At 28.4% G+C, this 19,839-nt stretch overlaps 2 protein-coding genes across 3 annotated transcripts; one reads left to right on the forward strand and one right to left on the reverse strand.

Annotated features, from left to right (window-relative positions):
• Nucleotides 1-3,660: 3,660 nt before the first annotated feature.
• Nucleotides 3,661-5,262, forward strand: LOC106786100 (60S ribosomal protein L11). The gene is made up of 5 exons (XM_014747129.1): nt 3,661-3,751; nt 4,163-4,315; nt 4,426-4,575; nt 4,660-4,807; nt 5,077-5,262. Exons 1-5 carry the CDS (start codon nt 3,746-3,748, stop codon nt 5,202-5,204), a joined length of 585 nt encoding a protein of 194 aa, XP_014602615.1. The 5' UTR covers nt 3,661-3,745; the 3' UTR covers nt 5,205-5,262.
• Nucleotides 5,263-7,742: 2,480 nt separating this feature from the next.
• On the reverse strand, nt 7,743-19,713 carry LOC106786099 (nuclear transcription factor Y subunit gamma). 2 transcript variants are annotated; one of them, XM_014747127.1, is made up of 8 exons: nt 18,884-19,713; nt 14,990-15,727; nt 11,633-11,911; nt 10,955-11,506; nt 10,577-10,816; nt 10,382-10,483; nt 9,537-9,638; nt 7,743-8,473 (listed from the first exon to the last, which is right to left on the reverse strand). In XM_014747127.1, the coding sequence occupies exons 2-8, from the start codon at nt 15,659-15,661 to the stop codon at nt 8,261-8,263; spliced, it is 2,160 nt and encodes a 719-aa protein (XP_014602613.1). In that variant the 5' UTR covers nt 15,662-15,727; nt 18,884-19,713; the 3' UTR covers nt 7,743-8,260. The 2 variants fall into 2 exon arrangements, with proteins under 2 accessions (XP_014602613.1, XP_014602614.1); XM_014747128.1 differs by lacking the exon at nt 9,537-9,638.
• Nucleotides 19,714-19,839: the final 126 nt, after the last annotated feature.

Raw genomic sequence — 19,839 nt, forward strand, 5'->3', positions numbered from 1 at the left:
TATATATATATATTATAAATAATATAATTAATTTCTTTTTTTATTACCAAACGTGGATTTTTACTTTATATTTTTCTTTTCTTTTCTTTTCTTTTACTTTTTATTTTCTTTTACTTGTTTATATATACATACATTATAATTGAATTTTCCACTTGTACTTTTTCGTTTCATTTTTTCTTTTTTTTTTTTTGGTTTTACATTCTTTCTTCGTTCTTCTTCATATTTCTTAAGATAATTAGATTTAATTTTTAATTGCATTAACCCTCGCAATTGATTGAATAAAAAAAAAAAAAACCAGAGAAACATAACAAACAATGGGGAGGGGGAATTAATGATGATGATGATGATGATTATGATAATGATAATGATGATTATGATGATGAAGAAGATGAAGAAAAAGAAGAAGAAGAGGAAGATGATGAAAATGAAAAAGAAGAAAAGACAAGATAACAAAACAAAACAAAACAAAAAAATTATAAATGTTTTATATACGCGAGATATGAAATAATAATAATAATAATAATAATAATAATAATAATAATAATAATAATTATAATTAAAAAAAAAAAATAATAATAATAAACGAGAGAAAGAGAAAGATAGCGATTAAAAAAAAAACGTGTACGTATGTATGCCATGCCGTGTATGTATGTATGTAATATGTGTGTATGTTAAACGTATGTATCATCCTTGCTGGATTAGTGTGTGGGGATATATATGTATGTTGGTGGTGTGTTGGGGTTTGTGCTTGCGTATGTGTACGTATGAGAGAGATAGAAGATGAAAAAAAAGAAAAGGTGAAGAAAATGAGTATTTGGATTCGCGATGCGTGCGTCCAATAAAAAACGCCTCTCACCTATCTTGTAAATTATCTGTGAATATTTTGATTTAGTTTCTTCCTATATTAATAGTAGACACTCTAAACTCTACTGGTATACAAAAAGAAAAAAAAAATTAAAAGAAACAACAACAACAACAACAACAAAAACAACAACAAGAACAACAACAAAAAGAAATAAAGAAGAAGAAGAAAAAAAAATAATAAGGTGAAGAAGATGAAGAGGAGGTGGAGGAGGAGGAGGAGGAGGAGGAGGTTTATGTTATAATCACTTAAGGAGAATGTACAGATATCACCATTTTTGTTTTGTGTTTTACTGTAGTTATTGATAATTATATGGATATTAACGATAATAATAACTATGATTAAAAAACTTACATGAAAAGTCTCCCTTACTTTTAATCTATCTATTTTTCAATATGCATTACCTTTTTTTGTTTGTTTTTTTTTTCTTTTTACTTTCTAAATTCTTTATTTTTATATTTATATATAGATATATAGATATATGTGTGTATACAGTGAGTCACAGGAATATTCGTACTCGTTCCTACTGTAAATTGTAAATAATTCATATTTGTTGCTTGGTAATGCAAAACTTCGAATTTTGTCGAAACATAAAAATTTATATTTAGGATTATTAAACTTACATATTGATATATATATATATAAATTTGATCTGAATGAGTAATATAATTTTATTTAAATGATAATCAAAAATTGATCTCACTAGTGGAATATTTTTGTATCAATATAAAATATAATAATAATACAATTTATTATTTTTTGTTTTTGTAAGTAATAATACTTGATTGATTGATTCGACATCGCATCTTTATAAATACTATCGAATCGATTAGAAAGTATATTTTTGTAAGATCAATTTTTCTTTTCATTTATGTACAATTTGATTTCTCTTATAATAAAATACTCTTTTTCAATCAACATTTTATATATTAAAATTTAAAAGTTGAATAATCCTAAAATATATTTTTTCTATGTAATACAAGTATTTGAATATATTGTATTTAGAAGAAAATATTGATTGTTTTATATTGACAGTGAATACTTCTGGGATTTTCCACTGTATATACAGTTGCGTGTATATTATTAGATATTTTTTCTTTTTCTTTTTTTCTTTTTTCTTTTGTACAATTTTTATTTACTTTAATTCCTGTGTATATTACAAATAAATTATGATTTTTTTTTTGTTTTGTTTTTTTTTTATATATTTTCAATTATTATAATTAACTATGAAAATGTTTTAACAACGAATAGATAGGATCATTTCATTTACATATGTAATGACAAAAATGAAATTCTTCACGCTTTACATTTATTTTCCAATTTCTCCCTCCCCCCTTTGAATAATTATTAAGAATTATTTTTGATATAATTTCATATTATAATACTTAAATTTATATAAATATATATGAACTTGAGAGAAATTCTAGTTTTAATTATAGAATAATTCTTATTAAATTATTTCAATAATATAAAATTGCGCAGACTTTCTTTTGCACCTAAAATTCAACTATTTGCAAATCAAATTTGTCTACAGAATTGTTTTAGATTCCTTTTTTTCTTTTCTCTAAAGCTTTTATCCAAAATTCAGCTAATCGTTTCTTGTTTACGAAATAAATTCATTATAATTTTTACAAATAAGGGATATGAGTTTAAAATTTTTGGAAAACACTAATTCCAAAGATTAAATTTAATTTGCAAACGGATGAAATTGGATTTTCAGAAGGATAAAATTTGTTTGGGAGAAAAATTCAATTTAAAATACAAAACTCTTGTGTAATTTTATTTATGATTATTATCGATTATTTATTATAATTAGAAAAACAAAAAAAAACAGAGAAATTAAGAAAATACGTATTTATTTTTAACTTAGATCGTATCGTTTGGATATTCGAGAATTAAAATCAATCGAAATTTTGCATTTTTTAACGAACTTTAATTCAATCAATACATATATGTATAAACAATCTGAAATATAAGTAGAGTGTATTACAATATTAAAATAATTGTTAATTAATCAATAGAAATGCTTATTGTTGTTTAAAAGCTCGGAATATATAATCTATGTACCGTCCCCTTCGAAATCCACCATTGAACTGAGTCATTGTCCTCTATAAAAAAGTAGTTTTATTAAATATTATTTATATGACTTTCTCCAAAATAAGGAAATCGTATTTATTACAAATATTATTCCCGTTACACACATGCGCATCGTTCGGAAAGTCATATAAACAATATCTAATAAAAGTACTTTCATAGATAACAACGTGCCAGTTTGAAGATAAATTTCGAAGAGGATGGTGCACAGATCATATTACCCGAGCTTTTAGACATTAATTAACACTTGTATCGATTAATTAACAATTATTTTAATGTACTTTACTTATATAACAGAACAATTTTACCCTTTGAAGTCATCACACACACACACACACATGTGTTTATACATTAAAAATTAAATATAATTATTTAAAATTCTGTTACAATGTTATTATACTATATATACTATCAAAGAATACAATATTCTTTGTTTTACTATCATTGCAGTAAATACCTACTATCGTCCTCTGGTGGTCCTGGTAGTAACTAAAATGAAACTGGGTAGATAAAAAAGTTTCTATGTATTTTTATATTCTTTAGTGCTGAAAACTATTAAACCAACATGGCTTACTAACTATTATAATAGTTACTTCTAAGTATAGTTACTTCTAAGTATAGTTACTTAATAGTAGACTAGAAGTCTAGTTCGATACTCGATTCGAGAATCGAGATAGATAGTTCAGATATCGTACATCAGAGCGCATCTCGGTCGTTCTTTCTTATACGGCATAAATCTGTATGCGTATCTTTTACTAAAGTTCCTCTTGGTAACCTTTACTTTTCAAAATGGCGGTAAGTCGGAATCGTAATACAGAAATTAATTAAAAATATCTTAATAAATCTTTGACATCCTTTCAATTTTTTACTCATTTTATTTGTAACAACAATAATATCACTTTTATTTAATAATAAATAATAATCATTATTAATTAAGTCAAGATTTTTGTATCATATGTACGTGTAACAGTTAGTCGACTTTACATGCTTGTTTTCGATTAGCGTGCATTGAAACCATAACCTTTGAAAAATGATTATTTCAATGTAATATCTTGTTTTATAATATTAACAAAAAATAATTATTATTTATGCGATAATAATATATCAAATTATAATAATAACTTTGATTTTATTATCATTGAACAAGGTAACCTAAAAAGATTTAGTTCTATGAGTGTTAATACAATTTTATTCCTGGATGTGCAGAAAACCACAGAAAAGAAGGATGAGAAAATCAAGAAAACCAAAAAGGAGCCTAAGGATGCATCCAAAAATGTTATGCGCGAAGTTAGAATCCGTAAATTATGTTTGAACATTTGTGTGGGTGAATCCGGTGACAGACTAACAAGAGCGGCTAAGGTATGTTGTTTGTAAAAATGCAAATATTATATAAACAAGAACTAAAAGTTTTGTAAAAACTAAATTATAGTAAAAGAACATTGAGTATATCATACTGGTATGGTATTTAGGTATTGGAACAGCTAACCGGTCAACAACCAGTTTTCTCCAAAGCAAGGTACACTGTACGTTCCTTTGGTATTCGTCGTAATGAAAAAATTGCTGTACACTGTACTGTTCGAGGAGTAAAAGCAGAAGAAATTCTTGAACGAGGATTAAAAGTTAGTTTATAAAACATCTTTCATTGTATTATTTCTATGCGATTATTCTCTATTGTTATTAATTGTCGCATTGTATTTTTGTAGGTACGTGAATACGAATTGAGAAGAGAAAACTTCTCTGGTACTGGAAACTTTGGATTTGGTATCCAAGAACACATCGATTTAGGTATTAAATATGATCCAAGCATTGGTATCTATGGTCTGGACTTTTATGTTGTACTTGGACGCCCAGGTTAGTTATTGTTGAATTTATTTATCTATCATTTCTGTTAGTTTGCACATTATCTGGTATTATAGATATCTTCGTTATTTATTGTTGATGTCTATCGTTGTAAAAACATGTGCTAAATAAAATGTTTTATATTTGCAACACATGCCCACTTCTTCTACTGGGTGTGTTACTTAATTGAATCTACATTTTATTATTCATTTATATTTCTTTTCATTTACACGTTTATAAGAAAGATTTATTTATTAATACATGCGCGTTCAAATTTATAGGTTTTAATGTAGCCCACAGACGAAGAAAAACTGGAAAAGTTGGTTTTCCTCACAGATTAACTAAAGAGGACGCTATGAAATGGTTCCAGCAGAAGTATGATGGTATCATAGTTGCTGGGAAAAAGTAATGTACAAATATTGTATTTTACGATTGTCTTATAAAAAATATTAAAAAATTCTAACGTATCGGGGTATAAAGTTTTTAATCGTCTTTATGACATTCCTTTTTTCAGTTAATTAACCAAAATGAAAGTCAACTCCTTGCACTATAACAATGAATGAAATTTGTGAATACAAAATATGAGAAATACTGGTTCTACTCGTTGCAAATCTTACAAGTAAATCATAGTGCAAGGAGTTAACAATGAAATAGTATATACAGTGGGTGATCAGTTAAAAAATTTTTTACATGAATTATTTATTAACCAATCATCATACAATTATACAGATCTTACACACAGTGTAGCTTCTTGTATTTGTTATAAGATATCGTTATTTGAGCATATATTTTTTGTTCAAATTGTTAGCAACCCAAATTATTAGTTAACTGATTATCCACTGTAATTAGATATTTGTATAGCTTTGAATTGTATCTTTATTATAGAATTATTTACATACTCTACATTCAGTTCGACACATTAATATCTGACTCCTGAACAAATATCAATGTTTATTGACGACATCGAGTAAATAAATTATACAGAACGCAGATAAAATTCTTTTTTATTTATTTATATTTAATTTATTTATGTAGATATGATTACTTTCTCATTTTGTATTTACTATTTAATATCTATAAAAAAAAGAAGATTATTTCAAATTCGTAATTAGTTACGTTAGTTTATGTTATGTGCATATTGAAATAAATAGAATTGCAGCGCATAATAATAATAATAATAATAATAATAATAATATAATTACTTAGGCTTTCATTTAAAGGAATATAAAATCAGAAAAGTAGTTTCGAATAAAGTATTATGTTAGGTTACTCTTTAATTTTCAAATCATTGGCACCATAGGAACATGGAATTTCTGTTAACACATTAAACGCCATGCACCGGTTCCTATGGACAAACCTTAGACTTTTCATTTAGGTTTGGGCGCTTAATGTGTTAATTTAATAAAATATATGAAATTAACACATTGGAATGATAGGAAATAATTTTAGTTCTAATATCGATTTAACATTAAGAGCTCACGTTAATTATCTTTGTAAGATAATTTTAATTTAAGTGTTTAAAAAGAAAAATCTAAAGTTATAAAATGTAAGACTATTAGATTAATAGGCAGCTCGAAATATCTTTGGTTTGGATACAAATTATTGCACAGGGTGAGTATAATCCTTTTTTTTTTCCCTTTTCTTTTTATCTTTAAGGATATTTTATTCGTATAATTTTTTTTTTAACATGTTTACTACTACCATGCTGCAGAAAATAAATATTAACCACAGCCTAGATTAACTTGGTTTTTTTCATTAATTATCATCACAAATGTGACGTTGGGTTTTCAATAAAAATCGATGATGTTTTGCAGATATCTAACATTTGTATTAGCAGTATGTTTTGAAAAACAATATACTTAATGAATAATTCCATCGAGGAATATTTCCACCCAACAATGTACTTCTAATATTAGAAATCATTTAAATATATATTTATATATATATATATATATATCAATATCACAGTGGAATACTGTTAATCGATGGAAGTATCTGTTTTAATTCAAATATTGGCAGTTAAAAAATACATTAAAATAATAGTCGTCGTTGGTGCGAAGAATTTCTATCGAGGAAGTACGTGTACAATAAATATGTTTTACAAGTAGTGTGCTTATATTTTCTTATTATCTTAATGTTCATAATATATTTAGCTTAAATAACACTTTCACCATGAATTTCTCTAATAACTAGAATAATTATAATAAGCAGATTTAAAAGGCAAGATTTAAGCAGATATATATATAAGCAGATAAAAAGGCAATCTTCTCAGTCTCCTTATTACTCTTCTCATCGAATTACAACGTGCCACCAAAAATAAAAACCTCGAAACAAACAAACAATAAGGTATAATTCGTAAATGAACATTTTTTTAAAAATGAGAAATTTTCAATTATTTATATTTATCAATCTAATTCAATAGTTCTATATAATAGTTTTAGTAAATTTTTCTCTATGACAATGTAAAATATTCTACCAGTCGAACAGAAGTATTATTTTGTGGCTTTTATAATATACGTAGTTGTCTTTCATATTTTAATTTACTTTTTTTTTTTCTTCTTTTCTCTATGCATACACAACGTGGATATGTATTTCAAAAAATTAATATGAAAAATAATGTATTATTATTATTATTATTATTATTATTATAATTATTTTTTGTTTAAACAGTTATAAATATAGGCCTTAGAGTTCAGTTTATTATACTAACAATTAAATACTGATATAAATAATAATTTATATATTATTAATTATAGAGAACATAAAGAAAAGTTTTAATATTTAAAATAACTTATTTCATTCACATTTCTATGAAATACATATCCATTTATAGAAATCAATATTTTTATATATTTCCAAGGTTTCCGAAAAGTTTTTCTTATTTTCGTACATGGAATACATTGACACTGTTTGGCTGGAAAAACTTCAGACACCTTGTATATATATGTATAACTATCATATAATTTAAAGACAATTAAATTAGTAACATACGTACATACATTTACAATTTCTAAATGTTTTTTCTCATCGCATAGCAAAAGTTAAAATAGATGTTAGTATTAAAATTATTAAAATTGTCTGCTAACCGGCAGCAGTACGATAAAGATTAATATACGACATACAGTGTTCAATTTTATTTGTAAAAACAACAAAAATTCATTAGAAATAAAAAGTAGGATATCGTTGATATACATATTTAATTTTTTTCTTTTTCTTTCTTTCTTTTTCTTTCTTCTGTATGAACTTTATGTAAATAGAAAGTAATGTTTATCTATAAACATTTACTTCAAGAGAATTATATATATATATATATGTATATAGTTCTCTATAATATTCGTGTATATAAAGTTATAAATATTATTATATCAAGAAAAGTAATATAAATATGAAGAACACGTTAACACCATATGTCTGACAACAATAGATACACATCACTTTCTATATATAAACCTTGTATATAAGTAATTAATATTTTCTTGCAGATCCGTAAATCTTATCAATGTTGATTTTCTCAGCTTCAGTAAAACCCAAGATACTTTCGATGGCGTTCAGATGTCCAAGATGATTTTCTTTATCAGTCAGGAAATAATAAAATGCTGATTTTAGGAACTGCAAGGTGATTACTAGATCCAATTCGTCCTTCTTGTATTTTGCTTCCACGATACTTCGATACATTGCCTAATATATATATAAAAAATAACAAAAATAAAAAATAACAGCGTTATTATACATTATTATTATTATAATCATTATTATGTATTATTATATTTATATACACTGTGCGCACGCGTGTGTATTATTAAACAGTAAATATTTTTTTTAATGCAAAGGAAAAAAGAAAAGTATAATATTTCATATAATATTGTTGTTTCTTGATTCGATTATGAATAAACAATTGGCAGGCATATATTCTAAACAAATATAGAAAAATATATTGAAAGCGTGCATTGCACCAAGCGCACGTGCAAACTTACATCGAATGAATTATAAGAGGCTGTTTCTTCCAAGTGCACTGTACGGCCCGATTTAAGAAATGGTAAAAACTATATATCTACATTTGTGCTTGACAATCAACATGCAGATTTTTAAAAGAGCAAAAGCCGTCCCAGAAAGAGGATATATTTGTAAATATTATTTTGTTGTTTTGCTTTTATACAAAATTAATATATATATATATGTTCCATCATTATTTGAATAAAATCTAATTTGCATTAAGATCGTCAATGTTATGAAAAAAAAAAAAAAAGAAAACATTAAAATATTTCTAACAACGATAAAAATGATGCGCCTCTAACCATGGAGATAACAATCAATCATGCTTTTTATTTTATAAATATTAACAAATTAAACGAAGCTACAAAGTTATGAAAAAAAAAAAACAAATAGAAATGAATATATAATTATTATTGATAAAACAATGAACACAGTCATTCCGTTAAGGGATTGAAATAATTGTCTAATTTGAGATATAAACATAAATATAAAAATATTTATAAATTACTACACATATATATATTTGTGAAAAAGGTATGAAATTGTTCTTTTTTTTTTTCTTTTTTTTTCTTTTTTTTCCAAGCAATGGATAATTATTGAACGATCTTGCAAAATAAAATAACGATGGGGAAGATATCTGTGTGCGCCATATTTTATGCGAGTCGACGCAGCAACAACGCAGTCGTACAACGTAGAATAATGGAATGAAGGATTCTTCTGGTGTTGTCAGTCGAATAAAAATACAGACCTTACGTGTGCCAAGGACCCAGAGAGAAACAGCCTCCTGAGCGGTTAATAAATTTTGGCTACGATCGGCTGAAATGTGAGGTTCAGGCGAGTAGCTTGTATCCTGGAGTGTGAGCGGCGACCAAAAAAAGTGACACATCGTTAGTACAAAAAGATAGTGAATTATGAATAATAAAATACTCTTGAGAAGAAAGAGGAGAGAGCGAGAAGAAAGATAGAAGAACGAAAGAGAGAGAGAGAGAAAGAAAAAAGATGCATGCTTTTCGAACAATGCAAAGATGTCGAAGAGACACTAGCTCTAATGCAAGTGAAAATTCTATTACGTGAAAACAAAAGCTTCTTTATATTATGATACTATAACTAAAATTAGTGAATATGATTGAGAACTACTATATTCTCCTTCTAAATTCATACATTTGATTAAATCAACAGGTATGCGAGATGCGTTTATTACAAAATTTATAATCAAATATATTTCTTTTTATATGTTAAATTAATAGAATGAATTGTTTATTGGTGTATGTATTTCAGAGGAGATTTGAAGAAGTCTACTTTACATCTATAATCATGATAATAATAATCAACCGTTTAAATCACAAAACTCATTGGAAAAATCTTGTTGAGAAAACTCATACAACGAAATTCAAACAGTTAAGATCCTATTTGCTAAAACATTCTCGTTGCTTCCATCGCGTAATTTTATCAAATCAACAAAACAAATAATTACTTTATATCATTCTGAAACAACTCGAATGCGTGTCGAATAGAAAATCGATACACAATTTCTTATTGACATCATTCTTTTCATAATAATTAACAAACAAATATATACGTAATATAGATTACCTTAATTTTTTCTAATTCCGCTTTCGTAACTGTTAATTCTTGTTGCAGATCGGCGGCGTTAACTTTCGAAGATGATTTTTTCTGCGTGGTGGTTTCAGGTATCTAGATAAATATTTGTACACATTTAAAAATATATAATAAAATCAAAATTAAAGTAGAACAAAAAAAAAGAAAAATATAAACTTTAATAATTACCTGATCATTTTTGTCAGTGCGTGCAGTAGCTTCTTGTTCGTTCGCATGCACTTTCAGGTACGATTGTTTATCCTTCTCTTCCTGCTCTTTAATTAAAGCTTTATTCTTATCAAGTTCACTTTTCACAGCCTCCAATTCCACTTCCAATTCGCGAGTTCGAGCTTCCGCAGCATCGACGGACGGCCTTACCTCGCAATAGCGAGTATTAACTTCAGATAATTGATTCAACAAACTCTCTACCTGTTGTGTATCGTCACAAATAAAATCAATTAATTAAATTGTGGATGGATTTTCCGTTCGATCATCGTTAGATATCAATTTTTACGACTAAAGAGATATTAGAAAGAAAAATAAATAAATAATTTCTAATTCAATGACCTTATCATTGTGCTTCTGTTTCAATTCCTGCATTTCATCGATATGTCTTCGGTGCATCTCTTCAATTCTGCTTTCATAATGATCAACCAATCGACGTCTTTCTTCATCTCTTTCAGGAATGCTACTACTATCCACAACAGAGACTGTTCTACTGGCGTTTTTAGGTTCATCATTGGATGGAGGATTATTATTACCAGAAGGTTCGGGTAATACCGTTTCCGGCAGGCACACAGAATCTTTAGAGTGGACGGAACCGTCTTCAAAATGTCCTGAATCCGCTAAAGAGGATGGTACATCCGATTGGGCACGTTTGTCCGGAGTTTCGGGACTCGTTACCTTCTCGAACGAACCTTCCTCCAATAAATCCTTGCATGGTGATTCCGGTGAAAAGGGATTGTTTTCACGTACGGTTAGGGCATCACTACTATCAGTTCTTTCATCTGGACTATTCAATGATGCTTTGTACAATCTAAGCTCAACAACCTCTTTGGTTAATCGAACTATCTCTCGATTTTTGTCATCTATTTCTATTCTTGCTTCCTTCAAAAGGGCCTATACACAAAATCATTTTTCAAAACTCAACGTTAAATTGTTGTATATCATTTATTTATTAGTAGTATTTATACTTTATTATTAAGGGGTCTTGGGATTTGTGTTTAAAGTGAAAATTGTACTTACCTGGAATCTCCTGATTTGTCTGGCGGCCCTTTGGGTCGGTGTAAGATACTGTTCATTGTCCCCAGTATGATTGGAACAATGGACAACGTATTTTCGTGATCGACCAGACCAAGTAGTACCGTTCAAAGCAAATGATGCATGATCGCAGGCACTCGCGGTGCTGCATGCACTTCCGTAACTTCTCACGCTTTCTGCATCACTGTCGTCTGCTGCTGCTCCTGGTGTTGTACTTGAGGCCGCGTGTCCTGATCGCGGCCTAGCTGGCGTCAGTGAGAGGCTCTGTAACAACAACAACAACAAAATGAATTCAATTCAATCGAAAAACACTTGGCAGGTAAATTTGAAAGATTTTTACAAATCTTATTATATTTTCGATATTTTCAATTAACAATTATTATTATAAATTTATAGATATTACCAACCGATGGACAACTAAGAGAATTTCTACAATCCCGTGAATCCATACGTATTATCTATTATTTGAAAAATTCGACTGAACTTAATCAAGATACTCGAAACGAGTTGTTTTACTTATGATGAAATTTGTTTAAAGAAATAAAACTAATGGTAAGAAGAAAATGTACATCATAACGTTAGATATTTGTTATTATTTGTTGTTGTTGTTAAATACAAATTTCAACCGTGGGTGGGGAGGATGTTGAATCCGTTCTAGTACGAGAAAAGTGATCTGCGCCGACGCGCTGTTAGGAAAAGGTCAGGGAGCTAGGTTTCTTCACTTTGTAGGTTCCCCTGTATTTCCTTCACTGCTGCTGCTACTACTACTACTACTACTATTACTATTACTCTACTACTACTAACTTTTTCAACCCTCTCTCTATTTTTCCTCATTTCTTTCCATTTCCTTTTACTCTTTCTAAGGTGATAGATAATTCAGAAAGGTGGGAGAGAAACTATACTACTTGCTAATCCCCTTCTCTTTCATTTCTTTCTTCCTCTTTCTTTCTTTTTATTTTTCTTCGTCGAACTATTCAACATCGTTCCTCTTTTGCCATTCAAAATAAATCTTTCGTTTAAGAGTTAGAAAAGTAATAAAAGAAACGGGATTTTTTTTAAACATTTATAACCGACATTTGATTTTTTTCTTGCTAAAAACGTTTCAATAAATATCAAAATAAAATAGAAAAAGAATGTGGATGATGATATTTTTTTTAATCATCGCACGATAATATGAAAAGAAAATGAATTAACTTATTAGGTGATTCGCGTCGTATTTATTAGTTTTAATTGACTTGTTTTTTTTTTTTCCAAAGTTTTGATTTTAATCATCAATTTAATAAATAACCGACACTTTATCTTAACAGAACATTTCAATGAAAATACATACACAAATAAAAAATGGAAGATATTTTTATTATCACACACAATAGTGTGTGTTTCAAAAACAACAACAAATAGTTTATATTATTCGATTCGTATTGATATTAACTTATTTTTCTTAGTTTTTAATTTGATCAATTTAATAATTAATCGATAAATGTATATAATAATCGTAGTGTAATATTGAATAATCCGTCTTATCACTGTAACACGATAATAGAAAAATCCTATCGATTACATCCACACAAATAATAATATACATTATATGCACAAACATATTTATATATAAAAATATATATTAGATTGTTCGATAAGTAATTTTATTATTATTTTAAACGAATAAATGAATAATTCATTTTGTTAATATTGTGTGCGTGTTTCTCTCTTTTAATTGAACAATTATATATGTATATCATCTTTCTACGCATGAAAATGGATTAAGAAATATAAGAATTTCATGGACAAAGATAACACAATGATAAGATCGATAAATATTCTATACGCACCGTTGTTAGCCAAGTTTAATTGGATCTTGCGTATTATTTTCTTGGCACGATGATAATACTAATCTTTTCATATAATATATTTCTGTATATTTCTCTGTGTATGCATATATGTATATTATATATTAAAAATTAATATTAATATATATTTTGCGCTTTTATATGTCGAGTATGACTCGACATCATATATATCTTATACTAACTTTAATGTCGAGTATGACTCGACATTTTCACTCTTATCAAATTGAATTATTAAATTATTTTTTATCTTTTATTTTTTTCAGTTAAGGGGTCAAAATTTCAAATAATTTCAAATTATTATATAAAAGCTGTTAATAACAAAATTGAAATATTCATTTCAGGGAGTTCAAATGTGTATATTAATATTAATATATTAATAAATATATTAAAATTGTATCTGTTATGTGAATGAGTTGGCATTAAATAACAGAAATAATTTTACATTCTTTGTATTTTTCTTTTAACCGATAAGATAAAATGTAATAATTCCGTATCGTTAAAACGTTCATGTTTCACATTGAAAACATGCGATCTTTACGTGTCTATAAATATCAACCTGTTGGACGACTAAATGCAGTGATAAGTCATGTAATCAAAAATGATATATGCATTATGATAGAAAAAATGAACCATCTTTTACTCAGGATAATGACATTCTCTTGTTTTTTTCTCTTCTTTCTTTTTTTTTCATCTCGCAACACACGCGAGTTATAATAATCTATAATTTGAGATGCTAATTAGTTCCACCGTCGTGTTTCTTTTTATTATTCACGTGAGAAAATTGTAATAAATTATTTTTAACTTGTTTCAGTCTTATCAAGGACGAGGAACATATGAAATTATAGATCAACCCGAAGGGAAATTAGTTTGTTTGTTTGTTGTATGCGTGTATGGTAAATTTTGATAACTCATACATATATATAGACGTTTACTTTACTTTTGTTGTTTTATGTTTTTATTTTTCTACTTTTTTTTCTATTTCTTTTTTCTTTCTTTTCTTTCCTTTCTTTTTCTCTTTTTGAACAAGTATTGATGTTTAGTTTTGTCCTTAACCCTTTGAACTCCAAATACAAAATGTATATATGTATACAGGTGAGAGAAAATATTTGATGGACGAAGTATACTTAAAACAAAAAGGAAGGAAGGAAGGAATTGTTTAGGCCAATAAAAACCAACCAATTCTCTTGATAAGGTTTCTGAATACATAACAGGAAGACTTATTGAATTAGAATACCCGAGGAAAGACAAAAGTAAAGTATACACACACATTTCAATTATTATTATTAATTAAAAAAAATATATTAATAATAAAGAAAAGAAAATAATTCAAAGTCATTCGTTTGTAAGTAGATATACATAGGTGATGATTAAAACGCAAAAAGGGATTATATATCTCATCCCAAGGCTCAAGTCAAATAATTCAAATCTTGGTATATACAAAACAATTAAACCAAAAGAAAAAAGAAGAAAATGATGAAGAGATATAACAACTTACAAGTGATCGCTGTCTTGGCGAGTCGGTTCCATTCTCCGTGATGACAGGAAAGATACGATGATCAGGATGTTGGTGGTACTGCTGCTGCTGGTGCTGTAGCAATAGATGGTTGTGACGACGATAGTGATGGTGTTGGTGATGTTGGCCAAGAAGATTTGAAGAGGAGGAGGAGGATGATGATGCAGGGGTGGTAGTAGTAGTAAAAGTAGTAGTGGGTCGAGAATGGTGTGTTGGAAGCCGTTCACCACGGATGCGCATGCTCGAGGAACGGCGCAGAACGTTATTAGATGATGGTCTGGGTATACGTGAGTCTAAACCCAACGAAGAGGAACCAAAAACTATGCTGTTATTGCTAGATGAATTTATAGTACTTGATAATATCGGAGAAAAACTATCATTTCGATCATCCAATAAGATATCCATCTCAGGAGGACTAGGACTACTACTACTACTGTTGTTGTTAACAGTTTTATTTGGGCTAACTATGTTACTAGAATTCATTCTCGTTGAACCATCATCGTTATTGTTCTTATTGTTATTGCTACTATTGTTGCTACTGCTGCTGTTGTTGTTATTGTTGTGAATAATCGTAGCACGAGTAGGATGCATTGAATGCAAAGTATGAAGGGATTTTTCACTACCATGACGAGCCATCCTTTTTGTCCAACTCATTCTTCTTCTTCTTCTTTATTTTATTAATCGATACCACCACCACCACCACCTATTGTTTATTCTTATCTAAAATAAACAAGAGAAGTTGATTATTAGATAATATTTGTTTGAAATATTGAGAAAGAAAAAAAGAATAATATTATTCTTTCTAAATTCGTTTAAAAATGATTAGAACAATTCGTGTATTATATACATGTGGGTGTAGGTATTAATTATTATGTATATATATGCGTATTTAATATAGAAAGATAATTATTTTAGATTCAATTCAAATATTAATATTTAATGAATCCCGTTATTTAGTTTGAAAAGTCGTTACAATCTCTCTCTCTCTCTCTCTGGATTTTTCTTGTTGAAAGATTTTAAGTCGGAGCTCGCATTTGTTTTCTCAGTTTTTTAATAGAACGTTCAAGTCGACAGGAAAGCTGTGTTGGCAAGATATTGGATTACTGTTTCTAGATTTTGTATAGGTGGTGTGTGTGTGTATAACAATTTAGAGATACATTTATACTTTCTCTTTTCAATTTAAATATATATATAGATAAATAAATAGATAAATAGATAGATAAATAGAAATCGGATATCGAAACGTTACACGCATGACCATTCACCGCAAGAGAATTTCCTTTCACCGAATAGGATAATATAATATTTTTGTGGTAAATATCTTGATCAAATGAAGGATACAAATGAAAAAAGAATCTATAAAATAAAAATTGTTATACATTATATACTGCAATTCCGTTACGTATAAAAGATAAATAAAATTTATCAATGCATTTAAAAACCAACGACGTGCCAACCAATTGCCAACGATGACTTGCCCGGGGCCTTTTATGTTCTAACGAATATACGGCCTTGTTACAAATATTAGAAAACAAAAATTTAATTAGAATATACTGGTAAGGGGAGGGGAATGAACTTTAAAGTTTTGTAAATTATTTTTCAACTTGTTGCGACCGACATTTATTATTCCTTCAACGTAGGAATCACGTGAGTTATCTGAATTGTAGCCTCTATGGGGGGGAAAAGAAAAAACTGTAAAACTTGCCTCGTAGTAATCATCATTAACGTGTTAAATTATTATTTAATAACTTTTGATTCAACCTGTATTGAAATTTAATTGAAAAAGACAAAAAGAAAAGAAAGTGAAAAATAATGCATTCGTTTCTCTATTTAATATTTCTTTTTAGAAAGTTGCCTCTTAAATAGAAGGATGCATAAAATGTTTATTATTTTGTTTTCGCTTCCTCTTCGTATTTCTTCCTTTTTTTTTCTTTTATCTTACTCGTGTTTCGTAATGAGAAATAAAATAAAAAATAAAAAAAGAGAGAGAAATAGAATAAAAAAAAGAAAAATAAATGACCGTGCTTATCAAAGCGTAACTATGTATTTTCAAGCGGTATCTTGACTTTGAACGCGTTTCGCTGACTACGCTAGTTTTTTTATTTCCCTTTTTTTTTTTTTTAAAATGTAGCTTCTATTAGTCGATTAAACGTACCGTGTAGAAATTCAAAAAGGGGGAACGAATAATAAAAGGGGAATAAAGAATCGTCGATTTTAACGCTTAAGACTTCCTTATAAATTGCATAGAAGGTATCATACACATATATTTTTATACTGATTGTGTGTGCGAGTGCAAAAGCGCGTCTGCCAACAGGCTTGTTAAACTTGTTGAACGTTAATTAAGTTACAAGGCTGAAATCGTGATGCAGTTCGGAAATAAAGAAAGAAAAAAAAGAAAAATATAGAAAATGCGAACGCATACACGGGTGGTTTTTTTATTCTTTTCTTTTTTCTTTTTTGTTAACCATTAATTAAATACGTTCACAAGGCGAATAATCACGTGAGATTAGAAAGAGATCGTTTTTTGCAACAATATATGAAGAATATGAATAGAATAAGAATAGAATGGGGGCGCCTGCCCCCCCCCCCACATTGTACTCGGTTCTTTGAACGTAATTTTCTTGTAATTAACGGGAGAGGTTCTCATTAATATTATTTTTTTGTATTTTCGTTCAATGTAAAAAGTGAAACTAGTATAGATTGTAGATATAAATGTATAATTAATGCATTGACCGCTCATTTGGGTCACTGTCCGGGCGTTTGTTCTTTCAAAGGGGGCCACGTGGGTCAACTATGACCGGCGTTACTGATATTACTTCATATCTAATTTCAGAATTTCTAGGCAATATGGAAAAACACGTGAAACTAATGTGGTGGCAGACAACGTGCTAAATATATATACGAGGATAAATTATTACAAAGATTTTTTTTTTGTTTAACTTATAGCTACAAAATCCCCAATTTTTTAATGTAAACATCTGTCGGTAAGGTAGAAAATTGTACTCCCTACTCGAGTAAAAACATAATAATTATTATAGTTAACGGGAATTACATTTGAAAAAAATAATTATAATACTTCGAAGGAATGTACACATTAGGTAATCGATAAATTACGTAATATTTTAATGTTTATATTCGAAAAATAAGAAAAATTGCAATCGATGCAGCAAATGACTACATCGATAAAAAGGGGGTCGGGGGCGGAGAGGGGGAGGGATGAAAAAGAAATTTATTGAACGTCATCGTGAATAGAAGAGAAGAAGCGGTAAGAGGGGTGAGGAGGGGGTTGGAAGGAAGAAATCGATCATTCTCGGTTCTATTTCGAGAACTTTGTACTGCAGTATTATGCACCGTTCGCGTTTCCCTCAACTGAGGAAACAAAAAAAAGCAAGTTACATCATTCTTCGATTTGATAAATACAATTGAAAAAAAGAATGAAAGTAAGATTGCAGTTTTTGTTGTTGACTTTTGAACAATATACGTGGTGTCCCTCGCGAAACAAACGATTCTGATTGGTCGAATAATTCTGGGTACTTATTCAGCCATATTTTATTTAGGAAAAATCTCACGAACCCTAAATCGCGAACGATTAAGAAAAGTTCATTGTGTGTGTGTGTATATATATTTAATCGATAATTATTAATTTATCGAAAAATATTCTTTTCATTGAAATATTTCATTTTCAGATATAAAAATAGTCAAAATTGTGTTTTACCTCTTTTCTTTCCTATTAATCTTATAAAATATGTTTTCACACGTTTATAGTTACTTATTAACACACACGCACACACGCACATTCACACAGATTAATCTTATCTATCGTTCGTTAAAAAAAAAAAAAAAGAACAGCGTAAGAAAAACTCAAACTTTACTTACTCTCTATATCGATAAAGTCCAATTATCTTTCTTTTCTTTTTTTTTTATATCTACAGAGACACATACACACTAGGAGGACATATTTAAAAAGTTTGACAATCGTTTCGTAGCAACCGAAAAAAAGCAGTCCATATATTTCGTGTACTTTTATTTTCTAGAAAAACGTTCACTTACAACGATCAGAAACTAAAATATAGTTTTTAGTTAATCCAATCGAATAGAAGTAGAAAAACTTTCACTTTCTATGCACTCGTACACTTGGTTGGATGTTTTTTCTTTCTTTCTTTCTTTCTTTTTTACCGCGCATTGAAAACTAACTATTCAAGTATAGTTTAACAATAATTTAATCCTTACAAATAATACATTCACGTATTTCTGTATATACATGTATATTATTTGATTAGATTGCACTTGTCATTATTACGAAAATTATTTTTCAACTTTCCAATAATCATAAGGAGGATTAATCGATGCACTTTGGTGTGTCTATCACACGTTTCTAAATGTTCTAAATAGTTTTATTCTTCTTCTTCTAATTATTATTATTATTAATCAATTTTTTTGTTATCAGCACACAATTTTTTTATGAGAATTTTCTAACTTTTCTTTTCGTTCTTTGTTTTTTTGTTGTTGTTGTTAAATCAAGTATACACATAACGCATTTAAGATTTATTTCTAATTAAATATATAATAACAGATTGTTAAGAAATTAGTTCTAGGGACGTCACCGAAATAACAACGACCAACGATGAACTATACTATAATACTCATGAAACGCGCGTTAGTTGCAGCAGTCAGCGTTGTTACGTTAACGACGGAACATTATGAAACGTCCGGGTCATGTGACCAAAATGCTTTGTTCTAATTGATCATTGGTCACATCTACCGGAAGACGACTGACCTTTCTAGAAATAAAATGGAGTTGTTCTTCTTTACCGATTGGCGCTAGTATCGTT

The sequence above is a fragment of the Polistes canadensis genome, unplaced genomic scaffold (assembly GCF_001313835.1).
Source record: "Polistes canadensis isolate GaletaPanama2010 unplaced genomic scaffold, ASM131383v1 scaffold_65, whole genome shotgun sequence".
Taxonomy (NCBI): domain Eukaryota; kingdom Metazoa; phylum Arthropoda; class Insecta; order Hymenoptera; family Vespidae; genus Polistes; species Polistes canadensis.

Coding starts and splice junctions, on each gene's coding strand:
- LOC106786099 (XM_014747127.1), bottom strand. CDS start 15,661: ATGAGTTGGACAAAAAGGATGGCTCGTCATGGTAGTGAAAAATCCCTT. Junction 11,507..11,632: donor GACAAATCAGGAGATTCCAG/GTAAGTACAATT, acceptor TTTTGTGTATAG/GCCCTTTTGAAGGAAGCAAG. Junction 8,474..9,536: donor GGGTCCTTGGCACACGTAAG/GTCTGTATTTTT, acceptor TATATATATTAG/GCAATGTATCGAAGTATCGT.
- LOC106786100 (XM_014747129.1), top strand. Junction 4,316..4,425: donor GACTAACAAGAGCGGCTAAG/GTATGTTGTTTG, acceptor TATGGTATTTAG/GTATTGGAACAGCTAACCGG. Junction 4,576..4,659: donor TTCTTGAACGAGGATTAAAA/GTTAGTTTATAA, acceptor GTATTTTTGTAG/GTACGTGAATACGAATTGAG.